We start from the raw sequence: 27,195 nt of genomic DNA on the forward strand, positions 1-27,195 counted from the left end.
CTCTGCTGCTTCTCTCTTCTCAGATGAGGATAACTCCTGGCATTCTTACCCTGCTCCAATACAGGGTCCCTCCCACAGGACACAGTTCTTAATGAACTTCTCTGGTGTGGGTTGCTCCCAACAGCTGTGGCTTCTGCCAACACAGGGTACCTCACGCGGGACACAGTCCTTGGTGACTATCTCTGGCGTGGATTCTTTGCCACAGTTGCAGCTTCTGCCAATACAGGGTCCCTCCCTCAGGACGTGGCCTCTTCTGGGCATAGTTTTAATGAGCTCCTTTGACATGGGTTCCTCCCCAGTTACAGCTTCTGTGACTGTTGAGTCTCTCCCATGGGACACAGCCTTCTGTAGCCATAGTTTTAATGAAGAGAATCACTGCCCCTCACTTGGGGTCTGTAAGTAAGTGATTGGGTTCCTCCCATGGGACACAGCCTCTTCCAGCCATAATCACTGCCCCTGGCATGGGATCTTCTTTAGCAAAATGAGTCTGTGCCCTTGATATGGGGTCATTATCAAAATGAGCCTCTCTGCCCTTGATGTGGCATTGTCAGCAAAATCGGCAGGACACAGTGGAGGCAAGGCTCTTTTATTCGCAGCTCTATGGCCGATTGAGGTAATCCAGGGGTTCCTGGAGCACGGGGAGTCAAGGAGAAGTGAGGACAGCCACCAGGAGCAGGCAGCTCTTACGAGGGTGACAGTCTTGCCGGAAGGTGGAGACAAAACAATTGTGGGTAGTTGAAACGTCCCTGATGACAACAAAGTGGGAGGACTGGCTGATTCCCCAGAAGGCTGTGCTGCCATTCAGCGGGATCTCAACCAGCTTGAGAGTTGGGCAGAGAGGAACCTCATGAGGTTCAACAAGGACAAGTGCAGAGTCCTGCATCTGGGAAGGAACAGCCCCATGACCCAGTACAGGCTGGGGGTTGAACAGCTGAAGAGCAGCTCTGCAGAGAGAGAGCTGGGAGTCCTGATTGATAATAAGCTAAATATGAGCCAGCAATGTGCCCTCGTGGGCAAGAAGGCCAATGGCATCCTGGGATACATCAAGAAGTTGTGGCCAGCAGGTCAAAGGAGGTTCTTCTCCCCCTCTACTTTGCCCTGGTGAAGCCTCATCTGGAGTACTGTGTCCAGTTCTGGACTCCTCAGCTCAAGAGGGACAGGGAACTGCTGGAGAGTCCAGTGCAGGGCCACCAAGATGATCAGGGGACTGGAATATCTTTCATATGAGGAAAGACTGCGGGAACTGGGGCTGTTTAGTCTGATGAAGAGGAGATCTTATTAACATTTATAAATATCTAAAGGGTGGGTGTCAGGAGGTTGGAACATCCCTTTTTTCTATAGTAGCTAGCAACAGGACAAGGTTTAATGGGATGAAGCTGGAACACGAAAAGTTCCACTTAAACATAAGAAAAAACTCTTTCACTGTGAGGGTGAGGGAACAGTGGCACAGGCTGCCCAGAGTGGTTGTGGAATCTCCTTCCTTGAAGGTCTTCAAGACCTGCATGGACATGTTGCTATGCAACCTGATCTAGGTGAACCTGCTTCTGCAGGGGGGATGGGCTAGATGATCTCTAAATGTCCCTTCCAACCCCTACCATTCTATGATTCAGGGAGCGTGAGCAACCAGGAGCATAGCAAACAGGGTGTGGTACGGGAGTTGGCGTGGCAGTTCATACAGGCAGGGTGGGCAGGGGGGATGAAAAAGGAACAACCCCACAGCCCTCAGAGACAGAAGCCAGAGAAGTGCCCCTGCTTCAATCTGGCAAGATGGTGGGCACTCACCTGAGGGCTAAAGCCAAGGCTCAGGTGGACAACACCTTGGTGAAGGTCGATGCATCCACACAGAGCTGGTTAGTACAGATGCTTCAGTCCAGGTGGAGTGCAGGGAGTGTTTAGGATGTTTAGGGACATATGCTTCTGAGGTAACCATGTGTCATAGGTGCCATAGGTCAAGTTCAAGAACTGCAGCGCGTGGTGAAAGAGCTGCAGGAAACTGAGTAGACTGTAGTATTAAAGGGGCAGAGGTGGAGATAAACAGGTTCCTGCAGTCAGGTACAAATCTCCAGTGAATCTGACATGCCTTGGACCATGGTAACAAAAAAAAAAAAAAAAAGGGCAAGGTCTCATCTTCAAAACAAGTTGAGTTGCCCAGTAACAGTAAGTATGAGGCACTGGCAACAAGGTGCTTGGACAAGCAAGCTTCAGAAGGGGAAAGCCTAGCAAACAACTTCCTATCAGTTGCTCCACCTGCAGCAGGTAATGGGCACCATAGAAGGAAGCAACAGGTGCTTATTGTGGTTAACTTATTGCTGAGAGGCACGGAGAGACACATCTGTGGAGCAGATAAGGAGTCACGAGAGATGTGCTGCCTGCCAGGAGCCAAGGTCAGCTGCCTTCTAACCCTACCATCCGATGATGCCATGAAAATGAGTCCTTTGATGCGGTTAGAAGAGTGCCACGGCTCATCAGGGATATGGGCTACTACTCCTGTTCCACGTGGGAATGAATGATGTAATGTAGCATCTTTAACAAAATGCAAACAGATCTCTGGTTCACCAGTCCTCTCTGTAGAAGGCAGGGGAGTCTCTACTCTAGCACACCTCTTCCTCTCTTCCCTCACTGACTTTGGAGTCCACATGGTTGTTTCACTCTTCCCACTCCTTGCACCATCACCAGCTGGAGAAGAAGAAGGACAGAAGAAAGAAGAAACAGGAAGAAGTCTCCTCTTCCAGCTTCTTAGAAAGTGATTGTGGACGCATCTAACTGACTCAGCCCCAGGAGTGGGTCTGGCTCAGAGCTGGGGGGAGAGTTTTGAGCAACTTCTTACAAAAAGTATCTTTACAGCCACTTCCCCCTTTACCAGAAAAGGCTGTCATGTCAAAAGGAACTTTTTCTTTTGTTTCATGCTGCTTTAGTATATATAGCAAAGCCACTCAAAAAAGAACTTGCAAAAATAAAATTTATTTAGCATTTACAGTATTTGGGTGTGGATGTCTCAAGTGGAGTGTATTGTATTCCTGTGTACAGTAGAAAAGTGCAAGTGGATGCGTATGATGAGCACATCTGCAAATCGGAAATAAAAATTCATTCTAGGGCTCTGGATTGATAAATATTGCTTGAAAATTAGTAAATTTAGAGTGGTAGATGATACAGTGATGAAATAAATGTTAGTATTTGGTACTTCCTTATAAGACCAGTTAGCTTGCAAACATATTTAGCTGTGAGTTCACAGAATCACAGTTCACTTTCTATCAATCTGTGTTTTTGTCCACCATCTTCTCAGTAGTAGAGGCAGTAAACACAGAGGGTAAAACGGTGAAGGAACTTACTGAAGCAGATGCTTTAGTGATCAAGTATTTTGTTGGCCTGTGATGTGCTTTCTAAAAGCTTTGAATTAATAAAGTGTGCTTAAGGTGTGCAATTATCAGTATATAAGCAGTGATGCAATGAAAATGGGTTAGGAGGGCAAGTAAAGAGGGCGGAGTCCTCACCCCTTTATACACAAGTTGACTTGGTCAATACAAACCAATCTGTTGTGGTAAAACAGAAAAATATCAATTTAGATAATTGATAAGGTATTTTTATTTGCTACTTGTTGTATGCCACATGTAAGATGAATATCAGAATCTTCCATACTGTCTTTGCCAAAAAGACTGAAATCTTCCAAGTGAGTAGAAATGCTGAACATGGTTTGGACTATGAAAGCAGCAGTGTAATGCTTTTAGCATTGTATGAACTAAGTTACCTAATGGAGTGACTTGGTGATGTATCAAATGTCAAAGGTGATTTCTTCTTTTATGTGTTTGTCTTGTTGTGGAATGTATTAGTGCCTTGTTTTTTTTTTTAACTGGGGTAGCTATATTATTAGGTGAAACAGTTTTAACTTAGAAGGAAAATGGTAACAGTTTCTGTGCTGTGCCATACACTTGCACATCATGGAGTTTTTTAGATTTCATGGTTTTTTGTTTCATTTTCTGTATCTTGAAGATGGGTGCCGGTGTACCATGATTTTTATTTTGATATTGAATTTAATTTTTATAAAGTTACTCAGGTTGGAAGGCAACCTTGAAGGTTAGCAGAGCCAAATTGTTGTGTAGAGTAGGGTCAACTATAGCATGTTTCTTAGGACCTTGTCCAGCCGAGGTTTTAATTTCTCCAGGAATGGAGACTACACAGAGATTGTGGGTGATTTGTGTAGTGTTTAGTCACCCTCCAGAGCAAAAAGATTTTTCCTAATGTTAAAATGACTTTTCGTGTATTTCAGTTTATACCAATTGTCTCTTGTTTTCCCTTTGGATATTGGTGAACAAAATCTGACACACTGTTTGTTGTCTTTGCTCACTTCTGTTAAGATCGTTGAGTCTTATTGTCTACAGGCACAGCACCTACAGCTCTTAGCCACTCTAACAGATGCTCCAGTCTTAATGTCTTTGTAATCCTTCACAGGACTTGCTCCAGTGCCTCAGTAGAGGTTTTGAACTGGACAGCCTAGAATTGGACACAATACTCTCAAAATGGTATCGTGAGTGGGCAGGAATCACCTGCTGGCAGCATTCTTTCTACTGTAGCCCCAAAGTCTTTGGCCTTTACCATGAGGGTACATTACTGCTGTTTGTTTGATGTGCTATCCACTGAAGCTCTCGGGCTTTTCTCTGCAAAGCCGTTTTCCATTTCATTGATCCCAATGTGTGCAAGTGCCTGGAGTTATTCCTCCCAAGGTGCAGGATTTTGCATTTATTTTCATTGAACATAAGATTCTTGCCAGCCTGTGTCTCTCACATGTTATGAGTTTCTTCTGAGCAAAACACAGACAAGTGTTACATCCAGGTTTTGTTTGCCTGCACTCTCAGCAAGTTTACATTCTGTCCCACCATCCAGGACCATGAATGAAGATGGTAAACTGTGGTGGTGCCAGTGTCGATCAGTGAGATACTCTACGAGTGATTGGCTTCTAGCTGGAGTTTGTGCTGCTAAGAACCCTTGGAGCCCAGTCTTTCAGCTTACTTTTGTTGTCCTCACTGTCCAATTATGTAGGCTATACTTCTTCGGTTTGTATCTGAAGATGTTAGGGAAGACAGTGTCAAAAGCCTTACTTTTTCTTTTTGTTTCCTAGGTGCTGCTGAAAAATGGAATAGAAGTCAGCGTATGCAGGATAGTTTGGAAGGATATTCTAGGACTAGAGGTAGGATTATGTGGGTAAATTTTGAGGGTCATCACGCCTTGCTTTTGGACACAGTATGTAGAATGGAGGATGTCACAACTGGTGTCTAAGTGGGTTCTGGAAACTCATTCCCCTTTGTTGGCAGTAGTACTGTTGCAAAGTGGTGGTGTTACCTGTGAAAGTTACCTGTCCTGTAATTAGTGTAATTTTCATTCATTCTTTGTGTGACAAAGGGACACCTTTGTTCTGTGGTGGTTTTTTTGAGTGGGAAGTAGGTACTTTTCAGCCTGAATGGTTTTGAAAAATTGCTGTTGAGTTGAAGATGCACCAAACTGAAAGGAAGAAAACCCAAACCTGGAAGCCTACCCTGAGATCAAAAATACAGTTGAAAGTTGATTCTTTTTTCTAACTGTAGGTGCTGATGAATGTCTAAAGAGACAGTGTCAACCACTGAATAGATTTGTTAGTAAAAGGAATTTCACAAACAGAAGTAACTTTCTGAAATATCTGTAATTCCAGTGGCTAATTGTATTTCATATATCAAGTCTTCCCTGTTTTATTGGAGCCAGATGATTGTTTATGACTTGGAGGGTAATAACCAATCTCTATTTCTGCATACTGTAGGTACTCAATATCACTCCTTGGTTTTGACTACACATTAAAAAATACCACACCATTTTTGTCAGAAGGCAGGACTCACATTCAAAATGAATGTTCTGTTTAAGTCTTCCATTGCTTGTGTTTTCCATGGGGAGTGCTATATTTCTTATAGAAAGCTTTCTTTAGTATCTGTAATGCAATTGTCCTCTTCCTGGTTTCGGCAAGTGTGACTCTAGTATATGATGCACACTGAAGAGATTAGTAATTGACAGTTGACTGTATTACTGTATGTGCTTCTACCAGGTGTAGTAGAAGCACTTAGGGTAGTGGGAGCTACTATCTATCTAGATAATTTTATGGCTCTGAGTATAACTTGTTATGAAACAAGGAAGATTGGAACTAAAGTCCTGGTTTGAGCATGTTTAGAGGAATTACAAACTGAAGAAAGCAGTGAAGCCACTTGAAGTTATGTTGATTTAAAAAAAAAATTATACCATTTCTGTATCTCTTATATCCCTTATGGTAAGGGAATCACAGAATCTTAGAGGTTGGAAGGGACCTTTAGAGATCATTTAGTCCAACCCCTTGGCCAGAGCAGGATCGTCTAGAGTAGGTCACACAGGAACTTGTCCAGGTGGGTTTTGAATGTCCCCAGAGAAGGAGACTCCAAAATCCATCTGGGCAGCCTGTTCTAGCTCTGTCACCCTCACAGTGAATAAGGTTTTTTTTTCTTTCTTTGGAACTTCTTCTGTTCCAGCTTGTACCCCTTGCCCTTCGTCCTGTCATCGGACATCACTGAGAACAGCCTGGCTTCATCCTCCTGACACCCACCCTTTATATATTTATAAACATTAATAAGGTTACCCCTCAGTCTCCTCCAAGCTGAACAGCCCCAGCTCCCTCAGCCTTTCATTACAAGGGAGACGATCCACTCCCTTCACCATCTGGGTGACCCTGTGCTCAACTCTCTCCAGCAGCTTCCGGTTCTTCTTGAACTGAGGGGTCTGGAACTGGGCACAATATTCCAGATGCAGTCTCACGAGGGCAGAGTAGAGAGGGAGGAGAACTTCTCTTGACCTACTCACCACCCCCTTTCTAATACACCCCAGGATGCCTTTCTTAGCCATGAGGGCACATTGCTGGCTCATGCTCATCCTGCTGTCCACGAAGATCTCCAGATCCCTTTCCCCTACACTACTCTGAGAGTTCATTCCCCAGCCTGTACAGGTACATGGGGTTATTCTTTCCCAGATGCAAGACTCTACACTTGCCCTTGTTAAATTTCATTAGATTTCTCCCCACCCAATCCGCCAGCCTGTCCAGATCTCGTTGAATGGCAGCACAGCCTTCTGGTGTGTCAGCCACTCCCCCCAGTCAGTGTCGTCAACAAACTTGCTGTCAGTGCTGTCTGTTCCCTCATCAAGATTGTTACTGAATATATTGAACAGTAGCGGACCCAGCACCAACCCTTGAGGGACTCTGGAAGTCTTCAAAACCTGCCTCAACATGTTTGTGTGTGACCTGATCTATGTAGACCTGCTTTGGCGGGGGAGTTGGACTAGATGATCTCTAAAGGTCCCTTCTAAACCCTACCATCCTATGATTCTGTGATTACTCCCCTACATAGAGGCCTCGAACTAGACCCTGCTCCATTGATCATAACTCTTTACTTCAGCCGGTGAACAATCCACCTCGCTACCTGATCATCCAGCCCACACTTTCTCAGTTTTGCTGCAAGGATGCTGTGGGAGATGGTGTTAAATGCTTTACTGAAATCCAGATAAACCACATCCACTGCACTACCACCACCTGTCCACCTGGTTACATCTTCATCGAAGGCTATCAGATTGGTCCAACATGACTTCCCCTTGGTAAAGCCATGTTGACTGCTCCTAATGACCCTCTTGTCCTTTAAATGCCTGGAGATGGCACCCAGGATAAGTCATTCCAACACCTTTCCAGGGATAGAGGTGAGGCTGACCAGTCTGTAGTTATCCAGCTCCTCCTTTTTGCTCTTTTTGAAGACTGTAGTAACATCTACTCTCCTCCAGCCCTCAGGCACCTCACCTGTTCTCCATGACTTACTGAAGATGATGGAGAATGGTTTAGCAATGACTTTTGCCAGCTCCCTCAGCACCTGCGGGTGCATCCCATTGGGGCCTATGGATTTATGTACATCCAGACTGCTCAACTGATCCTTAACCCAGTCCTCATCAACCAAACACAACTCCTCCTTTAACCTGACTTCCTCTGGAGTCTGGGGCAGTCTGGACAGTATAGATATCCAGCAGTAGAGGCAAAGAAGGCATTCAGTAACTCTGCCTTTTCTGTGTCCTCTGTCACCAGGGCACCCACCTCATTCAACAGTGAGTCTACATTCCTCTAGCATTAGTTTTATATGCAATGTATTTGAAGAAGCCCTTCTTCTTGTCCTTGACCTCTCTTGCAAGGTACAACTCCAACAAGGCTTTAGCTTTCCTAGTTGCCTCCCTACATCCTCTGATGACAGTTTTATATTCACCCCAATTGGCCATCCCTTCGTTCCATCATCTATAGACTTTTTTGTTCCCCTTGAGTTTGTCCAACAGGTCCCTGTTTAACGATGTGGGTCTCCTGGCTCCCTTGCTTGATTTCTCACCTGCTGGGATGCTCTGATCCTGAGCCTGGAAAAAGTGATCTTGGAACAGAGACCACCTTATCTCTCTTGCACCCCTTTATCCTCTAACACTGTGTCCCATGAGGTGTCCCCTAGTAATTGCATGAAAAGGCCAAATTTGGGCCTGCTAAAGCACAGGGCTATGATCCTGCTTGGAATTCTGATCCTAAACTCTAACATCTCGTAGTCGCTGCAGCCAAGGCTGTCCTCAACCTTCAATACTTCAGCCAGATTCTGCTTGTTTGTGAGTACAGAATCCAGTAGAGCTCCTCTCCTGGTTGGCACATCTACCATTTACATCAAGAAGTTACCATTGATGCACTGAGAGAACCTCCTGGACTGTGACTAGCTGTGTAGGCCATCCAGCAGATGTCTGGGTAGTTGAAATTGCCCATGAGACCCAGGGCTTATGATGTTGAGGCTGCTCCCAGCTGCCTGTAAAAGGCTTCAACAACTTCCCCATCCTGATCAGGTGGCTGTTAATAGACACCAACAACAGTGTTCACACATGCCAGCCTGCCACTTAATTCTAACCCACAAACTCTTTAACTTGCTGCTCCTTCTCACCTGGACAGAATTCAGTACTTTCCAGCTGCTCTTTCACATAAAGAGCATCTCCACTACCTTACCTTGTTGACCTGTCTTTCCTAAAAAGGACACAGCCATCCACGTGTCAGTCATGTGAACTATCCCACCGTATCTCTTTAGTTGGCACTGGATCAGAATCCCTTGCCTGTACACAGTCTTCCAGCTCCTCATGTTTATTCCCCATGCTGTGTGCATTGGTGTACAGGTATTTCAAAAGGAAAGCTGATTGTGTAGGATTCAACCCTGACACTGGCTTGCCATCCTTAGGCTTAACTGTAGCAGGCCTGGTTTTATCCCCTTCCCCCTTCAAAATTTAAGTCCTTTCTGTGAGTCCCACTAACTTGTTTGCAAAGATCCTTCTCCCTCTTTGAGGCAGATGAAGTCCACCTGTTATCAGACCTGGTGTCATGGAAATTTCACCATGGTCAAAAACTCCAAAGCTGTGTTGGTGGCACCAACCTCTGAGCCACCTGTTAATGAATTGACTTTTCCTTATTTGTTCAGTATTCCTCCCTGCCATGAGAGGGATGGAGGAGAACACTGCTTGTGCTCCTGATCCATCAAGGATTCTCCCCAGTGTCCTGAAGTCCTTTTTAATAGCTTTTGAACTTCTCTCTGTAACCTTGTCAGTACCAACCTACATTAGCAATAGCAGGCAGTAATCAGTTGGCTGTACCAGACCAGGGAGATTCCTGTCAACATCTCTAACCCTGGTTTCAGCGAGACAGTGGACCTCTCTGTGGGATGGATCTGGTCAACTTGTTTAGCTAGACTTGTTTAACTAAGGGAGCAGCAACACTTCAGTGGTGGTGTGGAATGATGATAGGTGCTGTAGGCTCTCCAGTAATTGTGAAGTAGGTCACAAGCTGTATTTAAGGCTCGTAGTATTTATGGGTGTTTATATCTAGACTGTTGCATGTGAGCTTTTAAGATGTGTGGGTTTCTCTTAATTTCATAAACTCAAATGACATATAAATTGGTATGTGCCAAGCATTAATGGAGAAGGAGTTACAGATGCTGTGGTAGGTGAACTTTCAGATCTTAATTAGGATAAGATGCTTCTTGTCAGTACAAGAACATGTATGTTTTCAGTTGAACTAAGACTTAGGAATAAGTGGTGATACAAATGGATTGATTGGATCTTGGGCAACATTGAAAACTTTGTAACCTGAAATGAGGAATACCTTGTTTTATGCATGTGTCCATTTACTTCCTCAATCTCACCTTCAGGAAAGTGATTAGGGAAAGGAGCTGGAAATAAAAATGCAGTAAATACTTGGCACGGTTTGTCTTAAGCAACCAAACAAACAATTCTAAGTATTAAAAAAAAAAAACTCTGAAAGGGAGATTTTTTTAAGTCCCTGGTCTGTAGGAGGCAGCAAGTGCAATACTACCTTGCTTTACAGTACTGGTTATGTAAACTGACAAGGTACAAATGCTATCAGTTGTCCTGTAAACCAGAGGATTGATCTGATCTGTGTAGTAACTGAAGACCTGAAAGTTACTTACATGTGTGTGAACTTGAAGACTTAATGTTTGATTTACTTCTTGCAGGAAGCAATACTATAGGAGAGAAAGAAGAGTATGACTATTTTTGTCATACTTTGTTGAAAAATACTTATTCATGTTTTCATATGTTTGGACAAATGACTTGGGTTTATTTTACTTGTTATGCAAATTCATGAAACAAGGACTGTGAAGAATAATTGCCAGATAGAAGGCACTTGATGCAAAATTGGGCAAACAAAGTTGTATGCTATGCTCTACTGCATGTTTTAAAGGAGTGTTGCAGAAGATTGTAGTGCACAAAACAGAGGTTTTAAAGGATTTCCTTGTGGCTTTCAAAGAAGTGACAGTAAGGTGTTTGTTTTAATGTTGACAGGTTTGTGTGGGGAAAAACGTATGTTTTGTCATTCTTTATGATTTGCTTGATCCTTGAGATCTACAATCATAAAGTTGAAAGCTGTGAAACAGCTTCTCATCTTAAACTGTATTGTGTCATGGATGATGTCTTTGGGAGATAGTATTACTGACAAGACAGCATAGATTGGAGTTACAGCCCCCCCCAGATTCTCTGTAGAGTTTTTGGAGTAAATAGTATTAGCTTTAAGCATAGTATTTCTTTATACTAATTTTGTATAATGACTATATCCACTGCACTGATGTTATTTGCAGGTATTAAAGGTGAACCACGAGGTGGAACTCAGTCTGATGCTTTTCTTGGAGATGCAGGTGAGACTTTTTAGTAGGGTGATGAACTTTTCAGACTTCCTCATTGCTGATTTGTGGCAATACTTTCTTAGCTTTGCCAAATGCTATCTCTGATTGTCTTCCCTATCTGAATTAAGAGCCTGCTGCAATTGGTAGATCACTCACTTGCATGCACACACAAGATGTGTTGGTAATTAATTAATTTTAATGAATGATATTTTCAAAAATGTGTCTAATTACACATTTTTTTTGCTCCTACTGCTACTGAGTCGATGCACATTCAAAACAAGCTTTTAAGAACTTACTCAATTTTTAAATAGTTGCTTCAAATATCTTCCACCCCCCTGTAAAGGGAAGTCCTGTTTTCAGTTTGTAGCTCTGAGAGACTAGCTCTTCCTAATGACTTTTTTCTGATGTTGGGGTTTTTTCTTTCTACAAAGGATTTTTCCTTTTCAGTCATGTTGTGCTTTTCCAGTGATGCTACTGTACCTTGTAACCTGTGTGTTTTGCTGCCTAGAGCATAGTAATCTGTTACTCAAAGTTCCATAATTCAAATTAGAAATACCATTAAAATAGTGTAATGGTTAGTTGATGGCTGATATTCTCTATGTCAGAAGATTTTGTGTGACATGAGTAAAATAATTTGTTTACAGTAGAAAGGATAGAATGATTACTGTGCATACTACTTTCAGAAGTACTCCTTAATATCCAAAGAAGATTTGGTTTTCTCTGTTTGACTTAGTTTAAATAAAGTTTTCCAGATGTTTGAGTGTTGTTGTGTGAAGACAGTTGCAGATTTTGGGAGACAACAATTATAGTGTCTATATAGAGATGTTCACATGGAAAGATAATTCTTCATCAAGAGTCGATGTTGCATGTGAAGTATGTCCTCATATAGTATGAGAATGTGTTGGTATAGTGAAGGAACAGAGCAACTACTACTAGGCTGTTGTATGGTCTCCACCTTTGAGTAGTGGTTGTATCGCTCTGGTAGAGCTTGTAGAGGTGCTGGCTTTTCTTAAAATGGTTATACTTTATGAAATTTGAGGTGCTGTGTGCATATGTTACCCTCTGATGGAAGAATAAGTAAATTAGAAGTGATTACATGCTTTGCTTGGATTCTCTCACCATCTCAGTGAAACTCTGGTTTTACGGAGTTGCTTAAGAGTGTTGCTGCTGAGCAGAGCATTCTTGATCCAACTCACAGTATTGACTGCTTCTTTAGAATGGGTAAATATAGTTAGTGGTAATAATTTGATCTTGTTGAGAACAAGCAATCTGATTAATATGCTGCCCTGACAGTATTCTTTTGTACTTGACCTGCTGTAGTGAGGAAGTGCACAGATGAAGGAGGCATTGCAGGGTCCCTGTTCTTCTGTGGTGCTGGTCTTAAGACTGGAAGTATCATAGAATGATAATTGTGAATGGCTGGAGCTGCACGTTGGACTAGAGAACCTATGAGCAGCCTTTGTGGTTGTCTCTTGTCTTCACTTAGTCTTGGGTCCATTACCTACACTACTAGTGTCTTTTCCATGGGGGCCTTACACTAAATGGGATTTTATACTCTTCTTTGAAATGGGCAACATAATGTCCTTCACAGTCTGGCTAGAGGCTACCAGCTAGGTTTAAGACTCTTTTTGTTCTCTATGTAGTAAGAGTGAGGATTTAAAAGTGGATTCTGGAAAAGCTGCTGCTAATATCTTAGTCTTAGTACAGGTTTTACATTTGTAAAATGTGCTATTTCCTCTGTCTTAAGAAAAAATGTATTTGCTTTCATTGTAACATGAAGACCATTACACAGTATGTGCGTATCACGGCCAGAACTTCAATGTAGTGGAATTTATAAATCTGTGGCTGTTGAAATAACAAGATAGTTTTCTGATATAATTTCTATCCCAGCTATGTTTATGACTATGTCTCTTTAGTTGTTTGCAAGCTGGTTACAGACCATAAAACAAGCATCTCTTGATTTTGTGAAAAGGTTGAATGGTTCTTAGAACCATAGTAAGCATGTGTGAACTTTATACACACAATATTTAGTTGAAACCCCTCAGCCAAATGTTGAGTTAAATTCTTTCATGTTGTTCTGGAAGGTCCTGCAAAGATGAGTGTTCTGACATTCTCTCTTTCTGCCTTTTAAAAGACAAATATGGGGCCTTTGTCTCCCAGCTTTTTGTAGCTAAGCTTTTGTTGCTTACCTAAATATTCCTACTCATTCCATCACCCATGGCAGAACCCACCCAGTTTTATAAAGTGCCTCTAGGAATTTTATTTCAAATGAGCTTTTTTTCCTAGAAGCAGTTAAATTTTGAATGCTTTCTTTAATAGCAGATCACAAAGAATGCAAGGAAGTAGATTTTGGAGGAGGTAAGTGATTTCTTCACAGAGAACATGCCAGTTTTCCTTTGCATGTGACTCTTGTAGCTCTTTGAAGTAATGTCTTTTAGTAAATGTGAGACAAGAACACTTTACAAAAGTCCGACTTAAGTGACTTGTAGGTCTAGTAGTATAAATAAAATAGATTTCATTTATGAAATTTCTTTTTTCTCTCGAAGGTGGAGAGAAGTCTTAAGTGACACTCTGCTGAACTTCATTAGCTCTGTACTTAAAGTTGTGGTTTTATGAACAATATAAGGAAAGCTTAACCACAGTGGTTCTGTTCTTAAGGTCCAAAGGTGACTTATGTGCCCCCTCCTCCACCGGATGATGAACAAGCAATCTTTGCACGATACCGAACAGGAATTAATTTTGACAAATATGATGAAAACAGTGTTGACGTTTCAGGACTTGACCCTCCAGCACCTTTACTGGTTAGTGAACTCATTAATCTTGGCATTTAGACAACAAGGGTGGTGACCAGGGCAGGCAGCTGGGGCATGGTGTGGCTGTTCAAGCAGAGACGATGGGCAGGGAACAACCTGCTACCTGCAGAGGGATCCACAGTCCAGGGCAGTGCTCTGGTCTCAAGTTGACAAAATGGTGAGCACTTGCCTGCATGCTAAAGCCAGGTCTCAGAAAGAGTGCCCCACAGAAGATCAGTGCATCCACTCAGATGGAGCTGGGTAGCAAGGATGCCCCAGTGCAGGCAGACTGCAGAGGAGTGTTTAGGTACATCACCTGCTAGGGTAAATATGTGTCATAGGTGCCACCAAGTCCAAGAGCTGCAGCATGAGGTGAAAGAGCTACAAGAGACCATTAATAGACTCCAGAGTGTTAGAGGAGCAGAGCTACAGGTTGAAAGATGGTGACAAAACCAGGTACCAGCCTCCACTGAAAATGCAATGCCTTGGACCTTGGTGACAAAAAAGCAGAGCTCCTTTTTTGCAAGCCTCCCTCCAGTGTTCCAGTCAAAAACAACTTTGATGCGTTAATAGTGGAGGACATGGATGAGCAAGGTCCAGTTGGGGTAACCTTAACAACCAATCTACCACCAACTGGTCTACCAGCAACAGGCACTGTAAGAAGAAGCAGTGGATGCTCATTGTTGGTGACTCACTGCTAAAAGTTACTCAGACTCAACTGTTGATAAGGAGTCATGAGAGGTGTGCTGCCTGCTGGGAGCCATGATCTGAGATGTCAGGTCTTGCCAGGGACATGGGCTACTCTCCTCTCCTCCTCTTCCACATGGGTATGAACGATGTAATGGGTCAGGACATTGTCCCAGTCAAGGAGAATTGCAAACCTTGGTGAAGTAAGTGAAGGGTAGGGGAACCCAAGGTATCCTCTTGCCTATACTGCTTTACCAGAGGAAAGGGGGCAGTCAATAACAGAAGAATCATGCACTTTAACTACTAGCTTAGAGATCGGTGCTGACAAGAAGGTTTCAGTTTTTATGACAACAGGTTGTTCTTCCAATAGGGCAGAATGGAATATGTCTGTATTATAGGGGCACTGGAATCTTTGGGAATAGACTGGCCAACTTGACCAAGAGGGCTTTGAGCTGAAGGACTCGGGAGGTGGAATGTGAAATGACAAAGTATGTGCCATCCCATCCAACAGGGAAACAGGTCACAAAATCATGGAATCTTAAGGGTTGGAAGGGACCTTAAAAGATCATTTAATCCAACACCCCTGCCAGAGCAGGACCACCTAGAGTAGATCTCACAGGAGCTCATGCAGCTGGGTTTTCAGTATCCCCAGAGAAGAAGACTCAACAACCCAACTGGGCAGCCTGTTAAGTGCTTTATCACCCTCAGAGTGAAGAAATTCTTCCTTACATTTCTTTGGAACCTCTTCTGTTCCAGCTTATACCCATTGCCCGTTGTCCTGTCATTGAACATCACTGAGAACAGCCGGGCTCCATCCTCCTGACACCCACCCTTTACATATTTTATAAATATTAATGAGATCACTCCTCAATCTCCTCCAAGCTCAAGAGCCTCAGCTCCTTCAGCCTTTCATCAGAAGGGCTCCACTCCCTTAATCATCTTGGTGGCTCCGTGCTGAACTCTTTCTAGCAGCTCCCTGTCCTTGAACTGAGGGGCCCAGAACTGTACATGAATATCTTGAAAAATACTGGTCCCAACACTGACACCTGATGGACTTCACGACAGGAAATGCAGAAAGCAGACCACCCCCAGGGGCTGTCAAATGAGGAGGAATCTTCCAGTCGTCCAGGGAAACTTGTCTGCTTGAGTAAGCCCATCACCTTTCTAGGGATGGAAGTGAGGTTGACAGGCTTGTACAAAGAGTGGGCTGGGTGATCAGGTAGTGAGGTGGATTGTTAACTGGTTGAAGGGAAGAAGGCACAGAGTTGTAATGGGGCAGGATCTAGTTATAGGCCTGTGTCTAGTGAAGTCCTTCAGGGATTGGTACTGGGACCAGTACTGTTCAATATATTCATTAATGACCTTGCTGAGGGAACAGAGGGCACTGTCAGCAAGTTTGCTGATGATACTAAACTGGGGGGAGTGACTGATACCCCAGAAGGCTGTGCTGCCATCCAATGAGACGTGGACTGGAGAAGGCTGGAGAGTTGAGTGGGGAGAAATCTGATGAAATTCAACAAGGACAAGTGTAGAGTCTTGCATCTGGGAATGAATAACCACATGAACCAGTACAGGTTGGGGAATGAACTCTTAGGATTTTGACACTTTTTTCTGTAGTGTCCACTTATAATTCAAGGAGTAACGGACAAAAGCTGAAACACAAAAAGTTCCACTGAAGGATTTTTTTTTTTTTTTTTCTCTGTTAAGAGTGAGAGAGCCCTGGCACAGGCTGCCCAGGGAGGGTGCAGAGATTCCTTCTCTGGAGGTTTTTGAAACCCATCTGGACACATTCCTGTGTGACTTGATCTAGGGAGACCTGCCTGACCAGAGAGAGTTTGAGTGGATCTTTAGAGAGGTCCCTTCCATCCCTGCCATTCTCCTTGTTTTTGTTGAGTGGCACTCTGCATGGAGGTAAACAGAATGTAATATTCAATGCTAATGAATATAGTAATATAGTGTGTATCTTGCAGACAGTACTATATTAGAGGAGATGCTGCCCATCTAGAAGGTAGAAAATTGATTTCCAAGTGGTATTAACTGAGTACAGAAGTGGGCCAGAAAAAGTGAGACTGGGTGGAGTAGTGTGGTCCTTAAGTTGCAGAAAAATACCATTTTAGTCTTAGACAGCAGTTTCTCAGAAGACTGATGATCTGAGTTATCTTGCTGAAGTGCATTACTGGAGGAAAATTAATAGTGTTAATAATCAGTTAGAATAGTTTCTAGTTGGACAGAGGTGTTTTTGAAGTAATTCTTAGCTCTTTTCTCTCTGGTTGCTATCGTTTAAAAGTACGTAGTGATTTTGTGTGGGCAGGTTTCAGTAGCAGGGGGCTATGGGGTGGTTTCTTTAAATAAAGACGTGCCAGAAGCTTCCACTGTAGTTGACAGGGCCAGTGCCAATCAATACTAAGATGCTGCTAACCAAGGCTGAGCCAATTAGTGACTGAGATAACGTCTCTGTGAATAATGTGTTTGAGAAGGGGAAGAAGATGCTGTGCACTTGCTAAACTGCAGCAGCAGCAATGGGGAGTGAGAATGTGAGAAGGTCTCCACAGACACCAAAGTCAGTGGAGAAGGAGAGGAAGGAGGTGCTTAGCTACTGAAAGAAAGACTGCCCTGTGACCTGTGGTGCAGCCCATGGTGAGGCAGCTGTATCCCTGCAGCCCATGGAGGCCACCAGGGAGCAGAGATCCACTTGCAGCCCGTGGAGGACCCCATGCCTGTAGCAAGTGAATGCCTGAAGGAGGCTGTGACTCCGTGGGAAGCTGACCCTGGAGCAAGTTCCTGGCAGGGTCTGGGAACCTGTGGAGAGAGGAGAAAATCATGGACTAGCTCTGGTTTACTCATGTTGAAGCAGTCGGTACCTGAAGGACTGTTTCACCATGGATGAGACCCACATTAGGACAGTGGAGAGCTGCAGTCCATGGGAAGGACCCATGTTGGAGAAGCTCATGGAGCACTGTCTTCTGTGGGAGGCACCCAACACTGTAGCAGCGGGAAGTGTGAGTAGACCTCCCCTTGAGAGGAAGCAGCAATGAAGTCCATCTAATGAACTGACTGTAACCCCCATCCCCATGTGCCACTGGCAGGGAGGAGGTAGGTATGCAGGAAGGAGGGTTGGGGGGAGGTTTTCTAAGATTGAGATTTTATTTTGCATTTCCCTACTCTGTTTTGATGGTTTGTTAATAAACCAAGTCTTCCCAAACAGAGTCTGTTTTGCACATGTTGGCTAATTGCCGAATGATTTCTGTGTCCTTATCTTGATTTGCAAACATTTTGTTACATTTCTCTCTCTCTCTGTTGCCCAGCTGAGGAGGGGGAGTGATAGAAGGACTTGCTAGGCATCTGGAACTCAGCTAGGGCTAAATCACCACAGAGTATGTTTATTTTCTACTTTACACCCAGTGGCTAGTGTTTAAAAATAAAACTCTTTTTAGGGAGAATGAGAAAGGACAGAGGAAGAAGTAGCACTTGTGTTGACTTTTTTTTTTTCTCAGTCCATCTTCTGAAAGTTTTTCTCACAGAATTAAACCTGTTGTGTCATGCATGATGCTTTTTGAACCTGGATAGGGATACTGTTTTAGGTCCCCATATTAGTTTTAGCACAGATACTAAGTGTGTGTATCTTCTGTGAAATGGAGATGAAGTGTTGTAGTTTTTCTCAGTGTACCATGATGTGAGTTTAGCTGCATGAATCCAAATGTATGGCTTTTGAGCAATTTTCTCTCAAAGCTAGTAAGACCAGCCTTTACTGTCTTACAGACAGCTCTACTTGAATGTCACGAACAGGTTGAAGAAACCTTTGGGGCTTTTACCTGTAGGAACCTTGGCAAGCTAGATGACTGGTGAGACCCCCTCAAGAGTTAATACTCTCAGTTTTCAATCTTCTGTAGTAGTTAACTGTACTGTTAACTTTTTTCTTACAGACTTTTGAAGAGGCTAATTTCTGTCCAACTTTAAATAGCAACATTGCTAGAGCTGGATACTACAAACTTACTCCAGTGCAAAAGTACAGTATTCCTATTGTACTGGCAGAACGGGATTTGATGGCATGTGCCCAGACAGGGTCAGGGAAAACGGTAAGCATTTCATGTAGTATTCATAGTACTGGAGATGTGTGACCTTGAAATTTTAGGTGAATGCCTCAGGCTTTCATGTGCCCGATTAAATGTATTTCACTGTTGGTTGTCTGACTTGCATTGCAGTGTCAGGTATAGTATTAAGCACAGATATGAATAGTGGATGGATTGTTGTGCTTTTTTGGGCTGAATTTAATTCTGTCAACAGGTGTCTTGATTCGACAAGCCAGTGTTCAGGGCTACAGATACAGACTCCAAAGTACAGGCAGTCATCAAAAATGCTGATGAGGAAAATAATCAATTGAAAGCTAGAATTTCTTTTCCGTGTTATCTCTGTTTTTGTGGGGTTTATTTTGTATTTTATGGTTTATTGTGGTGGTGTGGATTTGAGTTTCTTGTTTAAGCATATGCTGCATTTTAACTGGTTTATGTTGATTTACCATCATTGATTTGATTAAGTCTGATTTGCACTGGATTTAGTTTAAGGTTATTCAGTACTAGTGATGGAGTAGTGTTGAGAGTTGATACTGACAGTTTTTTCAATTTCTGAAACTATCTAGTGTACCAAATCTTACCTCTTACGTCACTGAACGAGAATATTTGGGTGTCAAATGCATTTTTTTGCTGATCACTGTAGTGTGAAATTCTAGCTTTGACCATTTAAGTTACTGGTTTTGAAAAACCTCTGCTGTCTGCAGAGGAGGAAATATCCAAAGCTTATGCTATTAATGCTCTGAATGACTTTGGGACTGCTTGTACAGAGTCTGTTTTGAGGTTGACTAGTCTTATACGGAAGTAAAGGTTTTGATGCTGCTGTATTGCAGACTCATCATTTGTAGTTATCTGGAGAATGATGGTACGTGTTTACCTTACAAATCTGATGATTGTGTGAAGCTTCTATGTAGATGTGAAGGAGAGATTTTGATCATTGGTTACATAATTATCAATATATGTCAGCATGGTGTGTAGAATTGCCGGAGAAACTAATCTATTGCATGATACAGTCCTGTATCATTAGATTCTGAAGGTTCGAAGAGATATTTTCATGCTTCTTAGACCAAGAAATAAGTTACAATGCATTCAGGTAAATGCCTTCATAGTCTGATTGTCTTTGAGGTTGATAGTGTGCTGTATCATTCTAGTTTCAGTAAGGACATGCAGCTTTTAGTGTGACTGACGAAGGCTTTTAAAACAAAACAGCATAAATACCAATCCTTTTTTCCAGGCAGCTTTTCTTGTACCAATTGTGGCCCACATGATGAGAAATGGTGTGACTACCACTAGCTTCAAAGATCAGCAGGAACCGGAATGTATTATTGTTGCCCCCACTAGAGAACTGATAAATCAAATCTTCCTTGAGGCAAGGAAGTTTGTGTATGGGTAAGCTTTTGCACTGTTGCTTGATACTGATTATTACTTCATCTCAATCAGCAGTGCTTAATTTTTGAAAGTATTAATGAAAAAGAATATGTATGAATCAAATGACTAAAACCACTTGAATTTAGATGGTAATACTGGCTAGCATGTTACTTACTGTGACTAGGGATTTAAACTCCTAATATTCCTGATATTGAGAGTGGACATGGGGTGGGGAAGGCTTGCTTGAGCTGGAAGAGGACATAAATACTAAACTTGTCATAGAAGTAAGTTAAATTTAGATTGCCTTAGGCAATTTATACTTGTATCTGTTTTCATCTTGACAAAAATATATTAGGATTTTTACCTTCCAGTGATGGTTTCTAATTTTATTTCCCATTGTTTTCTGGTCTTGGACAGGGATTTCACAGCTTACACAAGGTCTTTTAGCTCTGCATCTTCAGAACACAAGAAAAGGTGTAAACTTGTCACTGAGCCCTTGGATGTTGTGTGAGACTACATTTGTAGTAGTTTGCCAGTGATACTGTGCCAAGTGATTGTTTTTACCAGTGCACAGGAATAGAATTAGATCTATTGTCTGTATGGCTTGGTACTTCTAGGAGGTGGAATTGAGCCTGATCAGTGCAAAATCTAGTGAGCTAAACTACACTTGCTTTTGCCTGTTCAAGCAGACTTATGCTTGCAGGCTGTCTGCTTTGTGAAAGTACCATCAGGTTTGCATATCTACTTAGAATTTTACTAATAATAGCTTCTTAATCTGTAAAACTGTTTGATATAGCTAGTTCTATCAATGAAACTACTTTAAACTAAGTACAGATTTTTTTCTGTAAAATACCTTTTGAATGTAGAAAGTTTCTGCTGCTGCTGCTACAGTAAAAGCAAGATAACCCACATTTGGGGGCCAGTTAAACAACATGAGGATATGAATCTGTTGCCTCTAAAGAATATGTATATTTCTTAGTTCAGATTAAAGATCTTAAACTCTTTGATTTACTTCACAAGTGGGAATATGAAATACGTGCATTAATTAATACTGGGTAAATGTCAAAATGTGAGTCCAACTTGTGTCTATTCTTGACTAAAACTTTATGAAGTTCCAGTTGAATGTGGTAAAAAAGTGACTAGGTTCATCTGATTCACTGTTGTGGCATGTGAAGATGGATTATGATCTTCAAGAATAAATAGTTTGAATTTGTAGGTAAATACTTAATGCATTCATGTAAAAGCCTGAGCAGGAGGCTATAAAGGAAAACTTGTCAACTTGATCTTCAACTGCTTAGGGTGGTTCTTGCTTACAGAAGTGGTTTTGCACAGAAGAATGGTGATGTAGCTCTACTTGATAGATGTAAATAGAAGCTGTAGTGAGCAGAACAGCAAGTAATTTAGTGTTTGAATTTGTTTGCAGCCTTAACAGCTGAGTGTCACTTTGCATGGCCAGTGTGATTGGTTGCTTTGCAAGGTCAACCTAGGGTTTTCTTGCTTTGTTGTTTAAGGATGTTGAAAGGTTACTTCTGAAGTTCTAAATGCAAATACTTGATTCTTCTGGTTTTTCTTAATAAGCCATATAAAAGGGGGCAATGTCTAACAGCATTTTGGCTCTTACTGCCAGTAACTCTTAGGTTAACAAAGTGGAAAGAATGCAGGTGAAATGAAGTGTTCTTTCCAAGTAATTTACCCATGCAGCCTCGATTACATAGTATGAATGGGAACTTTAAGCTTACAGTGAGTTAGTTTCTGGTCTTGAGTCATGCTTTTGATTGTAAGTAGTGCTGTATAGTGGAAGGACTGAACCACTCTTAGCTGGTTTATGTTAGATCTGAATGAGTTTTATGTGTTTTCAATGAAACAGTGTTATTTATGTACTGAGGTTTTTAATCTTTCTTTATTCAATGTGATAGAACTTGTATAAGGCCTGTTGTGATCTATGGAGGTACACAGACAGCCCATTCAATTCATCAGGTAATGAAAGGCTGTAATATACTGTGTGCCACACCAGGAAGGCTTCTAGACATCATTGGAAAAAAGAAGGTAAGATCTTAAAACTTAAATCTGATTTTGCTAAACAATTAACAGTTTTACACACTGTTTTTCATTCATGAAATTGGATAGAATCAAAGATAAGAGATGTGAAAACCAGTCAGCTTTCTGCCTCTTTACAAGCACTTAAAAGTCAACTTCTCTAGGCATATCTGAATACCATGAAGTTTTTGAGAGAGTGGTATGAGTCTGGATCTCTGAAGACTTTCTCAAGGTGCCCTGGAAAACAACAGCCTGGGTCAAACTGTCTGCACTATTCTTGGCATTTCTTAGTTCTCATGGAAAATTTCATATCAGGTTTTCACTCGATGTTCTGTTTGTTTTGCATTAATAGTGTTCATTTATCTGGAACTATACTAATATTAATTATTTGATTTTTAAAATATTTATTTTATTCAAAATGTAAACAGCTCTACATGGAATATTGTGTTTTATTTTAAAAAATTTTTCCAGTCATAATTTAATAAAAATTGCTATGTCGTAAAATAGCAGCTCAGTGATGTTACACTTGACAAATGAAGTTTGGATAAACACTTGGTAATAAACTAGAGATTGACTTTCTTCTGTTGCCAGGCTTCTAGTCAAAATGACAGTCTTGGTCAGCAGCAGTGAAGATGTAATGTCCTTAATAATGCTTTCTAATGTCAATCTTTCAGTAGTCTTGAATGTGTGAGGATTATATGAGAGAACCTTTCTGGAACTGAGACATCATTTCAAAATACATCAGTTCATGTACAGGCTCTTTCTTGGTTTACATTGTTGAATCAAGTTCTGAAGTATTTTTAGTGTACACATAATATTAGAATTACTGCAGATTTATAAGTTAGAGGTTGAGATACAAATGAAACATAATGTACATAGCCTCTTATTTGTAAATGGTTAACTTCAATAAGAAAGAAGTAAGTAAAAGGTGGATTTTAGCAAGTCTGTAAGTGTACACTGCCAGTGAACCAATACCACTTTTCTTGTACTGAAATATTTTCAGATTGGTTTGCATAATATAAAACATTTGGTGCTAGATGAAGCAGACCGTATGCTTGATATGGGCTTTGGGTTAGATATGAAGAAGCTGATTTCTAACCCAGACATGCCATCAAGAGACAATCGTCAGACACTAATGTTCAGTGCCACTTTTCCTGAAGAAGTTCAGAGGTGAGTAAAGTAAAAATGGAAAACTATCTGAAGATATATAGAGCTGATGAGTTACTCAGAGCACTCATTGTGTTTAAAAGCTTATGATCTTGCCAGAAGTTGTTGAAAAGCTATGATGATAACATTCCTTGTTGACTTCCTTTTTTTAGGTAACCATACTAGTAACTTTGTAGATCAGCTGTTCAATTCAGTTGGGAACTCTTCAGAGAATAAAAACAAACCTAGATTGTTTGAAGGCTTCTAAATTTCAGTTCTGTTCAAGTCCTCTAAATTTCAGTTCTGTTCAAGTCCTCATACTACCAGTGTTGTGTGTCCTCCCTGACACCTGTGCCAGGTGGTCTCACTTTTCACTTAGTCGTAAGAGAAGTTCGGTCTTGTTTCCCTTTTAAGATGCACAGTATGCCCAGATTGGCTCAGATTTTGAGATTGAGAGGAATTTTCATCCTTTGATCTCTAGATCTGTTGTCTTTATCAGTGTGTTCTCAATAATGTTCTTGCTGTGTGTTTTTGCTATGTGTTGAGGGGTGAGTACTGCAACGACCAGCATCTGAAAGAGGGAGATTATTTCAACTGTGCAAGGTGTTTACTGTCAGTTTCTGTTTAATGAAAAAGACCCAGTTCCAAGATTGACCTTTATGCTATCAGTCCTGCAGGATTTACAGGTGCTTGTTGAAGGCTTCAGAGACATGAATGCTTAGATCATGGTTTAGAAATGTGAAATAAGGTTCTTGTAACCATTTGAACTTGGAATGGTGAAAGGTCATGTTCTCACTGAGTGAAAATCTTTCTTCTTTGAAGTCAGTTTATTCTTGATTTAGTGCCTTTTGGATTCTGAAGTTAGGAGAAGGAATCTTTTTCCCCATAGTCTGCTATCAAAACAACTTTGGAGAGTATACTGCTTCAATAGTATAGTACTATGTGCTTTCTTTGGTTCTGCTGGTGGTTCAGACTCTCCCGTGCTTTTCAGTGAGGGTAATTTGGTTTAGTTTTAACATATAATTTGGTTTTGTACCTGGCTTTGAATCTCTGCTGTTAGGTAAACCTTGGCTTTCTCTTCCTGTGCACATGAGTTGAGAGAACCTTGCACCTGGTGGACTTTTCAGTTTAGCATTTGAGGCTTTGTCTCCCATTAGAAGGCCTTTTTCTTCTCTCCAAGCCTGTTTTTTGTTTACTGTTCAGTTTTCAGAGATTGAACTTGCCCTTTCAGTTCAGAACTATGTCTCTCTGAGATCTTAAACCACTCAAATTGTAAGACCAAACACATCTTAAGTCTCTAGTAACTTATTTGTTATGAAAAACACCTTCTCGGTGGCAATTTGACTGTAAGTCGAGTCAGATTTAAGTCCTTAAGGCAGTACTTCAATGTTTTGATACTTTCCTCCTTTTAGGAATTCGTTCTAAAACTTGACATCACCTTTTTTTCATTTATAAGTTGATGTGTTTATCATTTGAATTTTACTACAGTAGAAGCTGCTTTGTGTATACTGGAAAAGCAACACTTGTGAATTATTTGTAGAACTCTCTACTATTATGGGGTATTTCAAGGAATTAGCTATTTTGGCGAGTTTCATCACTCAGGTGAGATTACCTTGTAAGATAAATGGAGAGGAGAGTTTTTACAACAAAACTCTTACCTATGGCAACTGGCAAACAAATGCCATGTAGTAAACTAGTTTTAGTCAATGCTTTTGTTGAATAGTCAGAAAAGATACGGTTACCACTGGGAATTAGAATTCTGGCCCATTCCTCCAGCTAGTGATGAAACAATGCCCAGAGAAGTGATCTTTGACTGTTCATGTTAGTAACGCATTGTAATTTAAGCATGTATGTGGGATTCTTTCAAAGGTGTCCAGAAAATGCAAAGTTTGTATTATGAAAAGCTGCAGGGATATAATCAGTCTGTGCACTTTCTTGATATTTTCTAGACAGTTGTACAAAAAAAACAGTACCGACTCTTTAACTTTCTAAAAAAGCACATGACTACTTACATCCTCTGCCTTACGAGGAATGATACAAGTTTTTATTGGGAAGGTTGCTTAAACATAAATCACTTGATCTTAAGCAAAAACAAGGCGTGTAATAGATCTCATGTTGCACAACTTTATTTCTTTTCAAGGATGGCTTGTGACTTTTTGAAACCAAATTATTTATTTGTTGTTGTTGGACATGTGGGCGGAGCTTGCAGTGATATTGAACAAAGTGTCCTTCAGGTTTCTCAGTATTCGAAGAGGGATAAACTGGTAGAAGTTCTACAGAGCATAGGTAACTTAACTTACTGTTACTTGTTTTTCAGGAAATACTATAAACTTACTTGGTTTTAAGCTTGTGTTCTTGTTATTGAGCATGTCACGATTCTGTTCTTACATGTGCTGTGTGCTTTATGAGACTGGAAGGTTGACACACAGACCTCAAGGAAGTTTAGATTTTTAGACATTTGTGCTATGGGTATTTATCAAGGTCTTAATTCTATAGAGTACTAACAGACAAGCTTCCCACATGGTTAGTTCCTTGTACAGTCAATTATAATACTTCAGCATCTTGGATGTATTACCTCCAAATTATAGGTATATTAAACTTCAGTGAACTCCTGGGCCTGTATTCTGTTAGTGGGTGGAACTTCTCCATTTTTACTTTAAATGTATCTTAAGTTTTAGTACTGAAAACTGAGAGTTTGGAATTAAAAAATTATCTGTGTATGTTGATATTCAGTGGTCAGAATAACATGCCACTTTTGGTCATGTGCTGTAGAAAGTGCGTGTTTATCATGGTAAACATTTTTTTCCTCCTTTTAGTGAGGAGAAAAAGACAAGGCACTTGTCTTCAAGTAGGTTTCTGCATTGATACAGAGATCAATGAATTTAATCAGTTCAACACAGGCAGGAGACTAAATCATAGCTTACTGACTTCATTCAAAACCCATTCTGATATTAGGTCTTTATATAAGTAACTGCAACTGTGAATAACAAAGATATATTGATTTTCAAACTGCAGTGGATCTGAACTCTTGTTTAACATAGGTAATGAACGGACCATGGTGTTTGTGGACAAAAAGAAAAAAGCAGACTTCATTGCAGCCTTGCTTTGTCAAGAAAAAATACCAGCCACAAGCATCCATGGGTAAGTTTTTTTTTTAAAGTGAAAGTTGGGTAATGGTATTAAGTCCAAGTCACTTGTTTTGTTTAGCTCTGTAATTCTCAGAAGCTCTACTAATGGAGAACATTGGTGTTTTTGAAGGCCTTTTTTCACAGCATTTGCTGAGTATACATCTTGCTGGTGGACCAGACTTCAGATGCTGTGTATGAACTGGAGAATGTTATGCCCACTTAGTATGTAATACTAAGTAAATACTACTGTAATACAATAATTTCAGCTGGGTTTTATATGTAGTTTTTGTGACCAAGTCCAGAGCTTTTGGTGTTACTGGTGATGCAATCTTTGTAAATTGAAGCAGCAGTTGTGAACCTTCCACTCTGTATTCTATGCAAAGTGATAAATCAACTCAAGTTGTGCTGGACATAGCATTTGTATGGTGATTGATCCAAAGAGAACATATCTTCTAAGTTGTGTTTGTAGTCTGCTCATTAGTGTTTCCTACTTGAACAATGCTAAGAAACAAAGTGAAATAGCTCTGAATTCCAGGGCTAAATCCATCCAAAAAGTTGGTTTGTCTTGCCTTTCACTTAATGAACTTGAATTTAGTTCTGTGGTGTTTGTATGTCAATGTAGGACAACAAACTGAATCTTAAGATTCCAAGTGAACTATAGCAAATTAGGAAATTTAGCAAATTTTAGTAGGAATGGAGGACTGAATTTGAAAAGAGAGGGAAGGGCAAAAAAAAATAGGTTTCC

The 27,195-nt window shown here is 41.1% G+C and overlaps 1 protein-coding gene across 1 annotated transcript in view; it reads left to right on the forward strand.

Annotated features, from left to right (window-relative positions):
• The window catches only part of DDX4 (DEAD-box helicase 4), a 39,419-nt gene that overhangs the window by 2,644 nt on the left and 9,580 nt on the right, over positions 1-27,195 (forward strand). The window contains exons 3-11 of the mRNA XM_062017997.1: positions 5,114-5,182; positions 11,181-11,237; positions 13,884-14,026; positions 18,628-18,780; positions 20,006-20,160; positions 22,056-22,185; positions 23,180-23,346; positions 25,463-25,608; positions 26,364-26,463. Of these exons, the coding sequence (XP_061873981.1) occupies positions 5,114-5,182; positions 11,181-11,237; positions 13,884-14,026; positions 18,628-18,780; positions 20,006-20,160; positions 22,056-22,185; positions 23,180-23,346; positions 25,463-25,608; positions 26,364-26,463 (1,120 nt within the window). The remainder of the gene's footprint in view (positions 1-5,113; positions 5,183-11,180; positions 11,238-13,883; positions 14,027-18,627; positions 18,781-20,005; positions 20,161-22,055; positions 22,186-23,179; positions 23,347-25,462; positions 25,609-26,363; positions 26,464-27,195) is intronic.

This window comes from Colius striatus, chromosome Z, assembly GCF_028858725.1.
Source record: "Colius striatus isolate bColStr4 chromosome Z, bColStr4.1.hap1, whole genome shotgun sequence".
NCBI classification, from domain to species: domain Eukaryota; kingdom Metazoa; phylum Chordata; class Aves; order Coliiformes; family Coliidae; genus Colius; species Colius striatus.